Source organism: Oculina patagonica, chromosome 5 (genome assembly GCF_052425735.1).
Source record: "Oculina patagonica isolate OP01 chromosome 5, crgOcupat, whole genome shotgun sequence".
Taxonomy (NCBI): domain Eukaryota; kingdom Metazoa; phylum Cnidaria; class Anthozoa; order Scleractinia; family Oculinidae; genus Oculina; species Oculina patagonica.
This window is the reverse complement of record NC_135762.1, coordinates 20,259,330-20,276,428: the sequence shown is the minus strand read 5'-3', so window position 1 is coordinate 20,276,428 and position 17,099 is coordinate 20,259,330. Positions and strand designations below refer to the sequence as shown.

Genomic DNA, 17,099 nt, shown 5'->3' with positions numbered 1-17,099 from the left:
AAATGTCATTAAGTGTACAATACGAAACATATGTGCTTTGTGGAAACACAAACTGTAAATACTATATGCATAAATATTTAACATTATCCTGTGTCTTGTAAAAATAAATTTCGGCAAGCCTAAAAGCGGAGCTCCCAGTAGTTTCTTTAAAAAATGTTTCAGCCAAGAAGAAAAAAAAAGTTTAGGTCTCGCATCCGAAAGGGTGCTCTGTGTATCAAAAAATCTTACAGCCCGGAACAAGTCCAGGAAGTTGGAATGGACAGTATGACTTCACGCAATTACCGCTGGGCGGCTTAGCCATCGTTATAAATTTAAAATGACGAACGCCAAAATTTTCTTTTAACTTCAAATTGCTGTGAGTATCTAATAAGTTGTAAGTTCTTTTACCCCACTGCTTGCATTTTTGTGTTTTGCTGCAGCCGCAATGGCTGCAAGCAAAACACATTGAGAGCTGAAGTTTGTGCCGTAAGGTGTAAGTGCCGTAAGGTGTAAGTGCCGTAACAGAGGAGAAATCTGAACTACCGATGTCAATCAAATCCATGAACAAGCAAAATCGAAACCAATGAACCGTAGCGCTGATCGCATTCGAAGTTACGGGCCAAAGTATTCGAACGCAAACCACGTTGGACACGTTGGAAAACAGAAAACCGATTTAAAAGTATATCGCATTGGGAAAGAAAACAAACTGTGGCGCGACCACTCCAGTTTTATGAGAAAATTATTCTGCAGTTTTCATCATTTACGAAAAGAGCGAAGACTTGGAACCTCGCCGAAGGTCATAAATATTTTCTCCAAAGGACCGGTTAGTGCACAGTTTGTAAACTTTCGCTTTGAAAATAAACTTACCCTCACCTTGTCTACACTGTCTACAGCATACTAGTACTGTATTAACTCTGAACTTCATATTTTAAAATAAAATGTATGAACGTGTAACTTGTCACGCAAAGACAGCTGGAAAGGAATATACCATGCTGGTAGGCTGCACCGCTAATTGTAGCTGTATTCGAGCTATATAAAAGACAGCTAGAAACGAATTAATACTAGTAACATCACAATGGGAAAGAAACTTATTCAGTGGTGCACACCGTCGAAAACAAAGAAATATTAAAGGAAGTTCTCATTCACCAGATTCACTGCATCAGATGCAACATTCGTCAGTTCGTGTTTAAATGCGTGGCGACCAGTTTGTTTACTAGTTATTAAAAAATAATACGGTCTTCATTTAATAAACAGTTCATCCTTAAATTTCAGCTTTTCTACGACTGACAGGTAGGTACTATAGTATAAGCCCCGCTAAAATAGCTGGAAAGGGAAAGTTTTTTGAAAAATGAATTTTTGACTGCCAGACGCGCTGGCGCCACATGTTTATTTTGTGAAGATTAATTAAACGCCGTGAAAAATAGAATTTGATGTCCAGCGAGCCACTGCATCTTCGGCTACGCAGTCCTCAGTGAATCCTCCAACTTCACAAATTTCTAAAACTTTAAGAAAACGAACTTTCGCAGAATCAAAAATTGGTCCTTATCGATCTTCCGATCTTGTTGTGAAGACACTGAAATTCGACGAGTGTTCATGCGTGAAGGGATGACTGACGAATGATAATAATTATTTGTAAACTTTCGCTTTCAAAATGAACTTTGCGTTACGTTCAACGCCGTCTTTCTGTTGTTGTACGCCGGTGCGCGTGCGATTATTTATAATTTCTGAATTTTGCATATTTAACTCAGGGTGACACAACAAGTTTGTTAAGAGTTAGTTGTTCCAGTGTTTAATTTGGGTGAAAGTGGTTAAAGAACCACTGTCTTGTCACTAATAAATATATCACATTGAGTTCTTATAAGGTCAATAGATTCTGTCTTTTTCGTTGTTGTTAAAACGCTACCATTGTGACAATGATTCCAAATACAACTAACGGTAACCAGTGAGATAACGCCACTAAAAGAATCACATTGAGTTCATTGAGATTTTTTTATAATGTTAAGAGTTACTGTTTTTTATCAAAGAGACAATCATGTCAGACATTACGTTAACTTACTAGTAATTAAATTATGTTTGCTGTCTTTGATTTCAACATAACATTGATCAGTAAAATTATCAGGATTGAATTAACACAAAGTGACTACAATATAGTGCAATTATTAACCTGCACACAAGTGACAGACAATAAAAGACGTTGGATTTCAATCTCGACTCACTTGTCTTTCATCAACATGTTCCCTAAGACTTTGCTCTAGCAGCAAAACACATGGACCCATTGGGGCCCTATTTTTCATTATTGACCGTACATTACTTGGCTTCACACTAGAAGCAAGTAAGCACTTGACTCAGGTGCACTTAGAAATCTCAAGTCGCACTTTACAAAACTTGTCTTCACACATGATAACAAAGTGTATTACTTAAGGTGCAAACTGTCAATCATCTTCAGAATCGTTACAACGTTGCACGCCGCTTTCATTTGGCTTCCATTTCCTATTGGTCAAGTATGTTCTCAAGTGTGGTGTACACCACACTTGGCGGTGTATTTCGGCTTCTTTGTACTACGAAAGTTTCCATGGTCACCAAGTAAAGATTAATAAGTACGTTTTTCCCCTTCACACTCAAAGTAGGTTACAAGCGCACTTAGATTATAGATTAAAATTAGAAACCCTGTGCAGCGTAGGTGCTAAATGTATAAATGACAAAATTGGTAAATACTACGCTGTAGTCAAAAACTGTTCCCGACGTTTCGGCAATGCTGCCTTCTTCAGGAGGGCATTCAGTTTTGTCCCCCTGAAGAAGGCAGCATTGTCGAAACATCGGGAACAGTTTTGACTACAGCGTAGTATTTTCCAATTTTGTCATTAATGCACTTAGATTATACTTACGAGCTCTAGTAGTGTGAGGCCAAGTATTGGTTGTTGAGGAGCCGACATAATTGATTCTGAAAGTCCACGTTTTATACGGCAACATTTGGAACAGCAATAGGACAGAAACGTTTTCCTACACATATTGACGCACACACACTTGTTCGAAGGCGCACTATACGTCTAGAAATGTTCCTGAATCTGATTTTCTTTATTATATTTTGCTGACAGTGAAACACACAAACACATAAATGCACTTTTTGTCGGTGACTTTATTTCTTCCATTTTTCATAATGGATTAAAATAACCTGTTTTACCTGCTCGTTATTGAATAATAATTAAGCTTGCTGAATACATGATAAGTATAAACTGTTCAATTGTGACTGGCGGGACTCTCATGGCTGCCAAGCTTACCAAGAATCTCTCGTAGTTCAGTGATTAGAGCGCTTAACCGGTATCTGGGAGGTCTAAATTCTCGTGTGTACACTGAAAAGTCGATTTACACGAGGGCAATTTTACAGTTTATGCCACTCGAATACATTGCAAAACTATTATCACCCGAGGCATAACGATTGTTTCTAATTGCCTTTGCTTGGTAAAACAAATGATTTTTCTTATAAGTTTTCTCAAAGACTGCAAGTTTGTTTGTTTGTTTGAAAAGTTATCAAGCTTTACACATTGCTTAATTTAACATATTCTCCTTTTAAGCAAATTGCTATTAAAAATCTTGTTTCGTGTTCTTAAAAGTAGCCATTGGGGTGTCAAAGCATAAATCAAATACTAAGCCTAAATGCATATATGCCTACAATACAGTTGAAGAGATAGCCTTATTCAGTTTTAGCTTAAATTTAACTGTAAACTAACTGTTAAAGTTTGAGAATGTATACATTGACCTCAAAGTACTGCTTTATAGCAGCAATCAATCCTTCGTTACAAGAACTTTATCCTTGAAGAGTTCAACTATTTCTGGTTCGAGTGGTGACATCTGTCAAAGAAACACATTTGTTGTACGTTTAACTTTTTTTTCCTCTAAATATTATGATGTCATAATTTAATTATTGCTTAACATCCGAGTTTATAACCGGAGAAAGTCAGATAATGGTATTTAAAGAAAACCTTTTTTTCCCTTTTTCTTTGTTCTTTTTAAAGACAAAACATGGTATGTTTTTCCCTCGTTGCTTTGTGTAACGTTCTATCGGTCGGTGATGACGAAACCCGAAAGTCTCCGAATTTGATTTCCATTTATTACTAAACCATTTTATATATCATATATAGCATATATTTCCTCGCCTGGAAGATTTGAAAATAATGGCTTCTGTGTAAGATAAGCTCCCGATAACTTTTACGTGATCAGTAAGTGATCTAAACACATAATGGTAAATATGGCAACGATTGTGAAATTAATCTCGTCAAATATTTCGAAATATTTACATTCAGTTAATAACTTCGCCTGTAAGCGACAGTTCTTCCAGCGACCCAGGGAAAGAGTTTTCCTCCGGACCTAAATTATTGTTTGTACACTGTAGTCAAAGTGCATTTTTGCGACCTGTTTACCTGTCTCCAAAGCGCAGATATTTCTGTCTGTGTCCCTTGATGGCATTTTGTGTCGTTGGTATCAACGCTTCGACAATTGGCACCCTGCACGACAATTGTGCTATTGTGAGGTTGATGGCCTTCTCCAAGAGTGACGTCAATAGCCCCGCTGTCTTTCACTGCGGCTTGAAATGTGGGTCGTTCAATTTGTCCTGTTTGTAGCTGGTTGTCAAGGAAGTTTGTTCCAACTAAACCACTTATCTCTCCCTGCAAGCCGCTAAAAGGAAGAAGCAAAGCCAAGCAGCAAGAAAATGACCACTGTGGATTTTTGCGCCATTCCTTGAAGTAGTGATATAGATGCAACGCGTACTGAACTGAAAGCAAACGATAGAAATGAATTTTATTCATTTTCGGTGTTGTTTGTCACTTTCAACGCAAATTATTTTAAGTACATGAAAAAAGAAAACAAAACAGTTAATATTTGGAGTGATAGTCATTCAGTGCCTCGGTAAAGTTATTTTTATTTGGTCCAAATAATGATGGTTGCGTTTCAACTTGCTTTATGGTTCCCTGATCCACCAGAATATACATATATATGCAGCACTGAAAATACAGTAAGACAAACTGGCCGTTGTTGCTGTAAAAGCTTGATTTAAATGTTTTAAGCACTGAACGCAAGTTAAGCATTTTGAATTATACCATTCCGAAATAAAAAAATAAACAATGCAAATTAAAATAGTTATGCCTTTATCTTACCGATAAGTAGGCCGATAACCATGGTATTTGCCCCAAGCACTAATGCCTTGAATAAGACTGCGTCCACATACTGGTAACCTGAGGATGACACGTTCTCTGTGGGAATTCTACTCACCGCTCCAACACCCAAATTGACAACAGTAACGGCAAGGGACGCCGTCATCAATCTGTTTTCGGTGACGTCTTGAATGGGTTTCACCCAGGAGAAAAGCATACCATACATTCCGGCCATAACCCATGCCAAGCCAATGTAGGACCTACTCTCTTGACCCACAAGAATTAGACCAGATGTAAGGATAACTTTACGAGACAATTCAACCAGTTCCCAATACCACGAAATTGGTTTATAGTTTTCAAAGAGAAAACGTAATCCCATGGTTATTTCCATGTCAGAGTCTGGTTCCTGAGATAATTTGGAGCCACTCGTGCCGTAAATAACTCTCCGCTGTTTCCAAAGGGCAATGAATGAAGCAGCAGGGAGAACAACGACATAAACAATAGAAATGTACGCCGCGATCAGAAGTTGGTTGTAAGTTTCACCTTGGCATTGTACGCTGTAATCAGCTTTCATGTATACTTCACACAACTCTTCTTTTTCATCTCGGCAAAGTTTCCTGCATGCCAGTGGCAAAACAGCAGCTGTCTTTGAACATGTGCTCAAGTACGTCACGTACAGGAAGAAAAACAAATTTCTGTACACAAGCTCTTTTGTTTGGGAAATTTTTCTTGACTTTTCTTCGTCCTGCAACACGCTGCTTCTCATAATGATCACTTTACGGACTCCATAAGCGACGCCACAAAAGCTGATCACAGCAGCATTTATTGTCATCGTCACAAGCAAGTTTCCAAAGGCATCGACGTGCAATCCGGGAAACAGGCAATGGATGGGTGCTATCTGAAGAATGTTCATCTGGAGTATTCCCGAGTACTTGCCAATAGCTTCAAGGGAATCTGGCCATTTAATGTAAGAGAATGCTTCCAGTAAACCATACGTTACTTGATAAAAGCCAATTACAATCTTAAGTTTCGATAAAAACATGTCTATCATAGAAAATGCCTGGTCTTCCTTCGTCTTTCGTTTGGTAGTCCACACCAAAATAGCAACGATTATCAATAAAATGGCTGTAATTATTGACAACTGTCCTACAATCAACATTTTTGATTGGCATATTTGGCAAGTTTGCAATTGCTTATAGTAACCTGAACTACAAACTCCACAGAGGGGACCTTTGTAGCCAATCTCACACTGGGACGTTAAACCACCCTTGCAAGACCCTTCCACTGGACACTTGTAAGGGGTCGGTATCGGATAAGGATACTGTACGCTGAAAGAATCTAATGCTGGTGGCGAAGCCAACAGATTTGAAACATAGTCTCTGTATTCATCGATGTGTTTCTCACTCCGCCATCTCCACCAATAACCAGATTTTAAAGAAATATAATCATTTTTGCATTCAAGCCCATGTCCACATTTGTGACATTTCTTGAATAAATGGGTTCGATGAAATCCGTCCAAGCATTTACAAGCACGATGTCCAGCGAAGAAATCAGTTTCTGTTCCTGTGGAAAATTAAAAGAGGAGGACAACTTTTTTGACCCATCTCGAAAAGGTTAGTTCTTTTGCCTCCCAAGCAGGCTGGGAGTAAAAGTTCAGGTTCCACTCACATTATAAATCTGTAATCATTTTTCGTCAGTTTCCACTATGGCTTATAGTCTGTACTTTAAATAAAATACAGGTTTTCTGTTCTTTTATTTTGTCGGAGAAACAACCACGTCACTAGTAATTACCTAACTGCGATTTATATTATTACACAATCATTGCAGCAGGGTTATGAAGGGTATGAGGTATGCGATATCCGAGACCGAAATCTGAATAAAATTAATAACATAAAAGTTGGTCTTGATAATTTCGGAATCATGTGAACGTGTTGAAAATAATTCATTACTTCTAGCTAAACTTTCAAGCGTTTTGTAGCTTATTACCTATCGGCTTTTTGTGTATGGAATCTTGTAGTTACTTTTCAGCTACTATACCGATAAAACGAACTACACGTAATACGGATTCTTAAAGTCGTTTCTCTTTGTGCTAATCTCAGATTCTCTAAATTGAATGCATATTTTAATTGTCTGCAGATTTTGTGTCACAGTTTGATACCAGCATGGCTATTAAGAGTGTGCCCGTGAGAGAACAGGGCAGAACCATGCAACAGGTTATACAGCTTATATCACCGATTTCGCCCAAACTTAGCATAAATGTTGGGTATGGTGAGCTATTTACTGTGGCAAAACATCAACTCAAAATATTTTATTCCCTTCAAGTTATGGCACCTTTTGCAAAAATGGCCATTTTTCACTAATTTATGCATATTTAATTAGCTGACTTTGATTGACCAGTTCCACAAGAAAAAAAGACTTCTGAAAATAAAATTCACTGCACTATATTCTGTGGTTATTAGGCTTTAAGTACAATAATTCACTTTAACCGTCAAATTTGATTTCTTCTCCTCAAACGGTCTTTTGGAAGGTACACATTTCGTACTGTTGGAAATAGCCTTTAACTAGTGCCCAATATCTCCCATGAGCAACAACTTATATACATTATTCTTACATGGGTAATGAAGTCCATCATTAAACTTCACAAAAATGCCACAAAATGTCTGGGGACTTCAATATTCTATTAGTATTGAGGAACTAAACACACGTGACTTAACGATTTCTTGCTATTTCATCAAAATTCACCGAAACACAGAAGCCATTTATTTGCCTCAATTTGGCATAAAATCGGTACGAAATAGCTAATCAAGCATTAATCTGTAGATAACAATCTAAATATTGGCAAAGAAAAGGCTGTTAGGACATTTTTCGGAGCGTTTTCAGAGCCATATAATTCGGCAATGTTGTGATATAGCAAATGTAAAAATAGCAGCGAAAGATTTTCTTCACAAGCTCGCTCAATTCAACATTTAGGCACGTCAAAGTAAAGAAAAAAGAAAGTAATACTACATACATGCCACTTATCGACACACAGATGCTTTCTTTTGAAGAATTTGTTCTTCCTCGCTGCACTTCGATTCTTCGATCGATCTCAATTGACATGTACTGTTGCTTTGAGGTGCGCTGAACTTAGTCAATCCATCGTGGTTCATCCTTAATGAAAGGTGTAAACAGGTTGTCAATAAAGTCATTCAAAGAGCTGTTCAAAGTTCACGAAAGGACACTTGTCTCAGCCAGTTTGCATGAAATAAATTTAACTGGAAAATAAACAGCCGCCATGTTGAATTTCTACCTTTGAGCCTGCCGTTTCAGTCAGCGGTACGGCCGTTCACTGGGCATCACGCGTCCATCACGCGTGACCACACGCGCGATCATTTGCTTTTCCTCCGCGGGTGTTCGTTGGATGCGTTTGTGATGAAAATGAGAATATTTTCAAATTGTCGTAGGGAAAACAATTTCCTCCGCTACAGCTTGACGTGTTTACCGCAATGTGATGCTGAACGAACTCTAGGGTACTTACCATTTGTTGGAGAGAACCGGTTGAAATGACCACTGAAAAATGGAAAGGCTTCTTTCCAAAATTAGCAAACTAACCGAAATAGATGTCGCTTACCATTTGTAGCTCAGTTTCCTGTTATTTCTTTCCGTTGGTGGGAGACCTGAAGGATGGGAGACTAGAACTGGGAAACCTTACAAATGGTAAGAAAATTTCTGACGTTCCGTCAATCTCCGAAGAGATTTTTCAGAAAAAATACTGTTCCATTTGACCCTTGACTTTCACCGAAACAGAGTCAGTCTTGATTTTTCTGTTCAACGGTCGGCATGCACGGCAACCAAATCAAAATAATTGTTTATGTTCCAAAATGACGCTAAATGGCGGTATAAAACTGCTCCGACGTCTCGGCAATACTGCGTTTGGGGGGTGGCACCCTGAAGAAGGCAGTATTGCCGAAACGTCGGAGCAGTTTTATACCGCCATTTAGCGTCATTTTGGAACATAAACAATTATTTTTAGCATAAAAGACGCTACACAGTTAAACAAATCAGAATGTCAACGTCTCCCAGTTACTTTCCAGACATTTGTATTTTTTTATTGCTTGTTCAAATTTCCCTCCCCTGGCGGAAATAGTGATTAATACCGCGCATAACGATTACATTTTTTGACCAAATTCCCCTACCCCCGGGGCATAAATGGGAAAAAAATGTATAACTCAGCAAAATTGGAGAATAACGTTTACCACGGGATAAATCACTATACGGTGGATAGCGAGGCAGGTTTTGTAATCGGTTCTTGCGCAAGTGCTTTAGTTGGGGGAGCGTCTGTGCTGAACTGAACAAAGTATTCACGTACGAAATGCCTTTAGCGACGCAGTCTATATGGCGCAGCAAATATATACATTTATTAAATTCTCAACCTCGGATATTGCATTTCTAGCTTTCTGATTGGTTCACTGAATCCCGGTTACCAGCTCGTATACCTATGTTTGACCTTATATGGGAAATGAGTGCGGCAAGTGCCGCTCAGCGTAAAATTTTTCTGCGGGAAGCGACACTTCCATCAGAAAAAATGGTTGAAAACAGCAAATTTGGCGAGCTTTGTGAACAAGAAAAAATCAGCGGTGCCTACAAAAACCACAGAAATGCCATAGTAAAATTTAATTACGCAAAACAAAAGGATTGATGAGAAAAATTTAATTAATAAACTTGTAAACGAACAACAAGAGCGAGTGAATAAAGTAGAAAAGCAGCAAATAATTTACGAAATAACGGCAAAATGACACAGTTCCTTTTAGTGTTCGTCATAAAATTAGGCTCAGCACTTCTGTAAAGTTTATTACCTTTCAATCTTGGTCTTGTCCTTTTAAACTTCAATAAATCTGTTCCGCTTTGAGTTCAATTTCGCTTCAAATAATATAGCAGTCTTGATGACAGCCGTACAATGTAAACACTTGCTTCGTTCGACTTGCACAAGACGTGTAGTTTCCAGAAAAGCTTTTGCTTCGGATCATCCCGTAAATCTTAACTGTTGTCACAATTTCCAAGATATAAAGAAGACTTTAGAGAAGATTGTTAGATAAAAATCTTGGGAAGAAAACTCCGGCTTCGCTCGCTTTCCTCTCGTGTTTCATTCAACTCAAAAAGTGAACACCGCACCACAAATTTTCCCGCCTCCTCATACTATCACTTCGTTTACATCAAAATGAAATGTCCAGTCGATTTAAACTTAAAGAAGAATTTAATAAAACAATTATTCTATTCGCCCTTGTTGGATACGAGTCGTTATAGCCAACGAGGCGCGAAGCGCCTCGTTGGCTATTTACCACCTCGTATCCAACGCGGGCTTATAGAATAATTGTTAAATATCTATAAAGGTGTGAATGTAGAGAGAGAAAACAACAAAGAATAAAACGGGTTTCCCTCGCGTTGACCTCGAAGAAGACAGAAGACTACCTGTGCTGGTTGAAACATTAGCTAATAAGTTTTGCCGTCTTGCGTAGTCCTAGTCTTGCAATAAATTTGTTTAGTTTTAATGCGGCGTTTAAGCTCTCTACAAAAGTCTGCATTCGCGTCTTTGTAACTCACATAGCCACTTAAATTGAGTCGGTGATGAAGAAAATTATCATTTGAAGCCGCAATTCGTCACCTGCAATGTGGGCATTCAGGAGGAAAAATTTGTCCCCATAAAAGCCCTTTTCTAAAACAAATTAATAAAACTGCAGTAATGACGTTTATCGGTAAATGGACAGATGGAGAACTTTTTGGGATCCCGAAAAAGAGAGTGGGTACAAATTCAGTCTCCTAGCTGCCAAAGTGTAATATAATATAGACGATTTGAACAGAAGGAATAGATGTACACAGGCCAGGCTGACAACCTGACCGCCATTTCTTCGAATGTCCATATTCACCCCCTCCCCCACCTCCCAAAAAAGACAGAAACAACAAAAAAAACAATAAACATACTAGTTTTAACCTGATATAAGATGGAAAAACTTGCTCTGATTATTTAATGGTTTCCGACATTTCAGAGCTCAATTTCAGAGCATCAAAACCGATTGCATCGCATACATTACACTGCATCCAGTGTATTTCTCTTCAACTATTTATCAAGAAAATTCAATGGAGAAGTTGAAAAAAATTCTCACTTTTACAAGAAACGCACACTACTTATAAGGCTAAGATCAGGCCCCGGTTGTTCAGAGGGTAGATAACACCATCTGCTACTTATTTCGACGAAAACAAACATTTGCGGAGGAAAAGCAAATGAACACGCGTGTGTATAGCTGTGTAGAGCTGTGTTGGGCTATGTATAGGCGTGTATAGCTGTGTAGGGCTAGGCTATGTATCCCCTCTATGAATATCCCTATATAGGATTTAGTCAAACAACTATATGATGACTACACTACGTACTTGCCCAAGTGTACGGCTTTACCGCTGACTGAAACGGCAGGCTCAAAGGTACAAATACAACATGGCGGCTGTTTATTTTCCAGTTAAATTTATTTCATTCAAACTGGCTGAGACAAGTGTCCTTCCGTGAACTTTAAACAGCTCTTTGAATGACTTTATTGACAACCTGTTTACACCTTTCACGAAGAATGAACCACGATGTATTGGCTAAGTTCATCGCGCCTCAAAGCAACAGTACATGTCAATTGAGATCGATCGAAGGATCGAAGTGCAGCGAGGAAGAACAAATTCTTCAAAAGAAAGCATCTGTGTGTCGATAAGTGGCATGTATGTAGTATTACTTTCATGTTTCCTAACTTTGATGTGCCTAAATGTTGAATTGAGCGAGCTTTTGAAGAAAATCTTTCGCTGCTATTTTTACATTTACTATCCCGTTACTATCATAACATTGCCGAATTATATGGCTCTGAAAACGCTCCGAAAAATGCCCTAACTGCCAATCTTCGCCAATATTTTGGTTGTTATCTATAAATTTATGCTTGATTAGCTATTTCGTACCGATTTTGTGCCAAATTGAGGCAAATAAATGGCTTCTGTGTTTCGGTGAATTTTGATGAAATAGCAAGAAATCGTTGAGTCACGTGTGTTTAGTTCCTCAATACCAATAGAATATTGAAGTCCCCAGACATTTTGTGGCATTTTTGTGAAGTTTAATGATGGATTTCATTACCCATGTAAGAATAATGTATATAAGTTGTTGCTCATGGGAGATATTGGGCACTAGTTAAAGGCTATTTCCAACAGTACGAAATGTGTACCTTCCAAAAGACCGTTTGAGGAGAAGAAATCAAATCAGACGGTTAAAGTGAATTATTGTACTTAAAGCCTAATAACCACAGAATATAGTGCAGTGAATTTTATTTTCAGAAGTCTTTTTTTCTTGTGGAACTGGTCAATCAAAGTCAGCTAATTAAATATGCATAAATTAGTGAAAAATGGCCATTTTTGCAAAAGGTGCCATAACTTGAAGGGAATAAAATATTTTGAGCTGATGTTTTGTCACAGTAAATAGCTCACCATACCCAACATTTATGCTAAGTTTGGGCGAAATCGGTGATATGAGCTGTATCACCTGTTGCCTGGTCCTCTTATGGATACACTCTTAATCACTGAGAATAGAGTTAGCAGAACATATTTTAAAAGGCCAATGGAAAAAGAACCAAAGTTCAAGTGTAGTGCTGTAAGTTCAGAATCATACGATTAATGAACAACTTTGTTAATAAATTAAATGAGTCTTTTTTTTAGCCAAATAGATAAAAGAAGCAACTAATTCAAGATCAAAATTTCTAATGACAACGCTTGTAATTGACACGTAATAGCGAATAAGACAGGCAAGATGAGTAAAATGATCCAATAACATAGGCACATTGACCTGCTGTATTACTGTTTACTACTGATCACTTAAACACAATACACAATACAAAGTCAGTGTGTGCATCTCGGGAAAAAAGGGGGAGGGGGCGGAAAAATTCACTTGTTTTATTAAATAGCAAGGATTGAACTCATGGCTCCCAAATTATCGTAATCATAATTCGAAATTGTTTTGTAATCTCCTGTCCTTTGCAATATATATCAGCAATAACGTGATTATCGCCATTACATACCTTCGGGACAGGCCTTGCAATCTTGAGGTCGTGTTCCTGGTGCTTTGTCATATGCAACAAAAGAACCGTTTGGACATTTCATGCAGCTCTCAGCCACATAGCCAAAAGTATCAGTATAAAACCCTCCTGGAAAAGAAAATGCAACATGATTTAACATTCTTTAGTCAATATTAAGTGCAATTAACAAAATTACTCCGAGAGCATGACAGTGAATCCCAAATAGTACTCCATAGGAGAACCCGTTACATTGCATAGTACTTCTTCATTTGTTTCTTCATGGAATCGGACTGACGTACATTAACATAAGTTTTTCCAAAGTTGTTTTAAAGATTTGCGAAGTTGATTCGAAGTCCTTCGGAAATTCTGAAGATGGCTTGAAGGCATTAGGGATCTTCGGAAAAAAAAAACTTAGGATTTCTAAACCTTTGCCATTCCGAATGGATTTGTGATAATACCTGTGAGATTTCCACAGTTTTTTGAATATGCGCTAAACACGGTCTGCACAATTCGTAACTAATGGATGATTGTAATGTTTTAAAGTTCTTAAATTGCACGAGTTTAGGCGAAATTTGAAAACATCGCTCGTACCCTTAATCAATAATTGTACTCGAGGTCGTACGATTGCCTATACTTATTGTGAAGTAAATAGCAGCTCCTGAAACCAAGCATTATCATTCAACGCACTTTGTCTTGCTTTCCTTAACAGAGAGCCCACCACGTGACCTACAAATTAGTACTTTCAAACAGTGGTCTTGCTCGTGCGCATTACCGTGATTCTGACAGTGATTTTGCTGCAAATAATATTCCGATCGCGCGCAGCTATGTCCAATTCGAATACTGGGAAAATGACGGCTCCAAAATTGTCGGACAGCAGTTTGAATTGTTTACTACACCAAAAACAACTTAGTGATCGAATTTAAAACAATTATTGAACTCAGTAATCGCAAACATCGCCACAAATAATTGTAAAATGATGCAAATCAGGAGCCGGATGAATCACAGCCATGCATTATGCTGTTCAGTTTCTGTGTGGATGTCAGTGACTGCGGATATCTTGCCATATTACTTCCAAAAAGCCAATTGTACATTTTGTACTGCCCTTGTTTTTTTTATAGAATCATACATTGTAACTGGACTACCTTTAAGAATCTTGCTGACTCTTTCAGCCATTTTTCTTGTAATCGCGTTATCTGAGCTCAGCTAGTGGTAAACCTAGATTCAAACCTTAAAATTTAAATTCATATATCTACCTGGAGGGCATTTTGTACATCCCTGTCGTCCTTTTGAGGAAGTGTTTGAAAATGTTCCAACAGGACATGGTAGAAATTTATCATAATCGATATCGGTGCGATTGGTAGGTATCCGTCTGAATCCTGAGGCCAATAAAGTGGAAATTAGCGCGGCCCGTATTATTTGTTTCATGTTTTTCGGCAGTTTTACAGCTTCTGCATCGGTACCAAGGGCATTCCTGGGAAAAAGCAATTGTCTGTGTGAGTAAGGCCTTGATCTATTGTTTGAGCCTCTGTTTATTAGTGAAGGGAGTTAATAATGCGTGCAAAATAATTTCATTTATTCTGTTCAGAAAGATAGCTAACCAAAAATGACCTAGCTACCGGTATGGCAGAGCTCGAGGTCACGGGTTCCTTTCCCGTTGAATCATGATTTTTTTTAAGGCGGTTCTTTTTCCGAATTGCTTAAATTGGGAGAATCACGGTAAGGATTGTGTCATTGGGTTTTTTCTCTCCGATGTGCAAAAATAATTTCATTTGTTCTGTCAATCGTTTTTTTGGAGGTAAGTCATTTTACTTATAAGTATCGAAAGCGCTCTTAATTTATGTACAATCTTCGCTTAACATGCGTTTACTAAAATATGTCTGTTTATTGAATTCTAAAAACGCTAACAGATATATTATCTTGCGATCTGTGTTGTATTTCAATGATCCAGCCATTCCATACTTGATGCTCCTAAAATATATAAGCAAATCGAGCATCGCTTAGCATTTCCGTGTATCCCGGTATAAATTAATCACTAATAGGCATGTTAGTTAAGTAGTATCAGTGGCAGTAGCGGTAGCAGTAGCAGTAACAGCATCAGCAGCAGCAACAGCAGTAGCAGCAGCAGTAGAAGCAGCAGTAGCAGCAGCAGTAGTAGTAGCAGTAGCAGTAGCAGACAGCAGCAGCAGCAGTAGCATTAGCAGTAGCAGTGGCAGTGGCAGTAGCAGTAACAGCAGCAGTAGCAGCAGTAGTAGCAGTAGCCGTAGCAGTAGCAGCAGCAGTAGCAGTAGCAGTAGCAGTAGCAGTAGCAGTAGCAGTAGCAGTAGCAGTAGCAGTAGCAGTAGCAGTAGCAGTAGCAGTAGCAGTAGCAGTAGCAGTGGCAGTGGCAGCAGCAGTAGCAGTGGCAGTGGCAGCAGCAGTAGCAACAGTAGTAGCAGTAGCAGTAGCAGTAACAGCAGCAGTAGCAGCAGTAGCAGCAGCAGCAGTGGCAGCAGCAGAAGCAGTAGAAGTAGCGGTAGCAGTAGCAGTAGCAGTAGCAGTAGCAGTAGCAGTAACAGCAGCAGTAGCAGCAACAGCAGTAGCAGTAGCAGCAGTAGCAGTAACAGCAGTAGTAGCAGCAGCAGCAGTAGAAGTAGCGGTAGCAGTAGCAGTAGCAGTAGCAGTAGCAGTAGCAGTAGCAGTAACAGCAGCAGTAGCAGCAACAGCAGTAGCAGCAACAGCAGTAGCAGTAGCAGTAGCAGTAGCAGCAGTAGCAGTAGCAGCAACAGCAGCAGTAGCAGCAGCAGCAGTAGCAGTAGCAGTAGCAGTAACAGCAGTAGTAGCAGCAGTAGTAGCAGTAGCAGTAGCAGTAGCAGTAGCAGTAGCAGTAGCAGTGGCAGTGGCAGTAGATATGGCGGTGGCAGTGGTAGTGACAGTAGTGTTGGTAATGTAATGTAATGTTATGTATTGTAATGTAATGTAAACAACATCCCTGTCTGCATGACTTTATTAATTAAGTATATCAAATATTGCAAAAGCTAACATTTTTACAACAACAACAAAAATATTGGCTCAGTAAATGCAAGTTACGGTATTTTGATTTGATAATATTAACCTATCACATAATACAACACCCTAAGTAATTGGAAGCCGTTCATCAATTTTTTTGATAGTTTCTGTTCTTGATTTATCTCGAATATTAGGCAATCCTAGGTAAACTTGATCAAAGAAGGCTTTTTTAACGTTGAGTAGTATTTCTGGCATTAAAATGAAAAGTGAATTTCGTCTTCAATATTGTTTGATTTGCATATGGGGCATAACTATTTTCCAGAGGGATTTGGTAGAATCGTCCTTTCTCGATCATCAGTTTGTGATTACACTTCTTTTAAGAACATTAAAATTTGACTAGAGCTTTCCTTTATCTTGGTCTCCTTGCATGATCAAGAGATAGAAACCCGCAAACTATGTTGCACAAAAGAGCAAGAGGATTAAATTAAATTTGGCACAATAAGGGAAGACCCCTGCATGGAGTGATATCTGTCAGTGTGTCGTTAAAAGTAACTAGTTGTCATTAAGATGTAAGTAACAATTCAACTGAGTTACATTTGAAAGTCCTCATCGAGAACATGAAAGTTGACGAAGGACACTTGACTCAATATCTTTAGCTTTGTCCGCAGTAAATAACTGTTAAAAGGATACAAAGTAATTTAGTGTTAGTTGACGGCATTTTTTTTTCTTAATAATTATAATTCATTTATCTTAACTTTAATGCTGAGCAATTATAATGAAAAGAAGTGAATCTAAGACGGCAACCACAGGAGTCAACGTACTGCGGGAGCTCCAATAGCGTGCGCACAGGAAAAGTACTACCAAGAAGAGGATGGCTGATAGCTCGATTCAGCATCGTTCTTTTATACCGGAAGTTAGT

General features: G+C 38.5%; 2 protein-coding genes across 3 annotated transcripts in view; one reads left to right on the top strand and one right to left on the bottom strand.

The window, feature by feature from the left end:
- Window positions 1-17,099, top strand: part of LOC144653189 (uncharacterized) — a 467,538-nt gene that overhangs the window by 263,749 nt on the left and 186,690 nt on the right. The window lies entirely within an intron of this gene.
- LOC144653167 (uncharacterized) overlaps window positions 1-17,099 on the bottom strand; it is a 300,092-nt gene that overhangs the window by 245,407 nt on the left and 37,586 nt on the right. Inside the window, exons 5-9 of one of the 2 annotated variants that reach the window (XM_078513103.1) lie at window positions 14,449-14,666; window positions 13,199-13,324; window positions 5,133-6,692; window positions 4,398-4,750; window positions 3,682-3,828 (exon numbers count right to left, since the gene is read on the bottom strand). In XM_078513103.1, the coding sequence (XP_078369229.1) occupies window positions 3,763-3,828; window positions 4,398-4,750; window positions 5,133-6,692; window positions 13,199-13,324; window positions 14,449-14,666 (2,323 nt within the window). In that variant the 3' untranslated portion in view covers window positions 3,682-3,762. Of the gene's footprint in view, window positions 1-3,681; window positions 3,829-4,397; window positions 4,751-5,132; window positions 6,693-13,198; window positions 13,325-14,448; window positions 14,667-17,099 lie in introns of those variants that run through there. The other variant, XM_078513101.1, reaches the window with a different exon arrangement.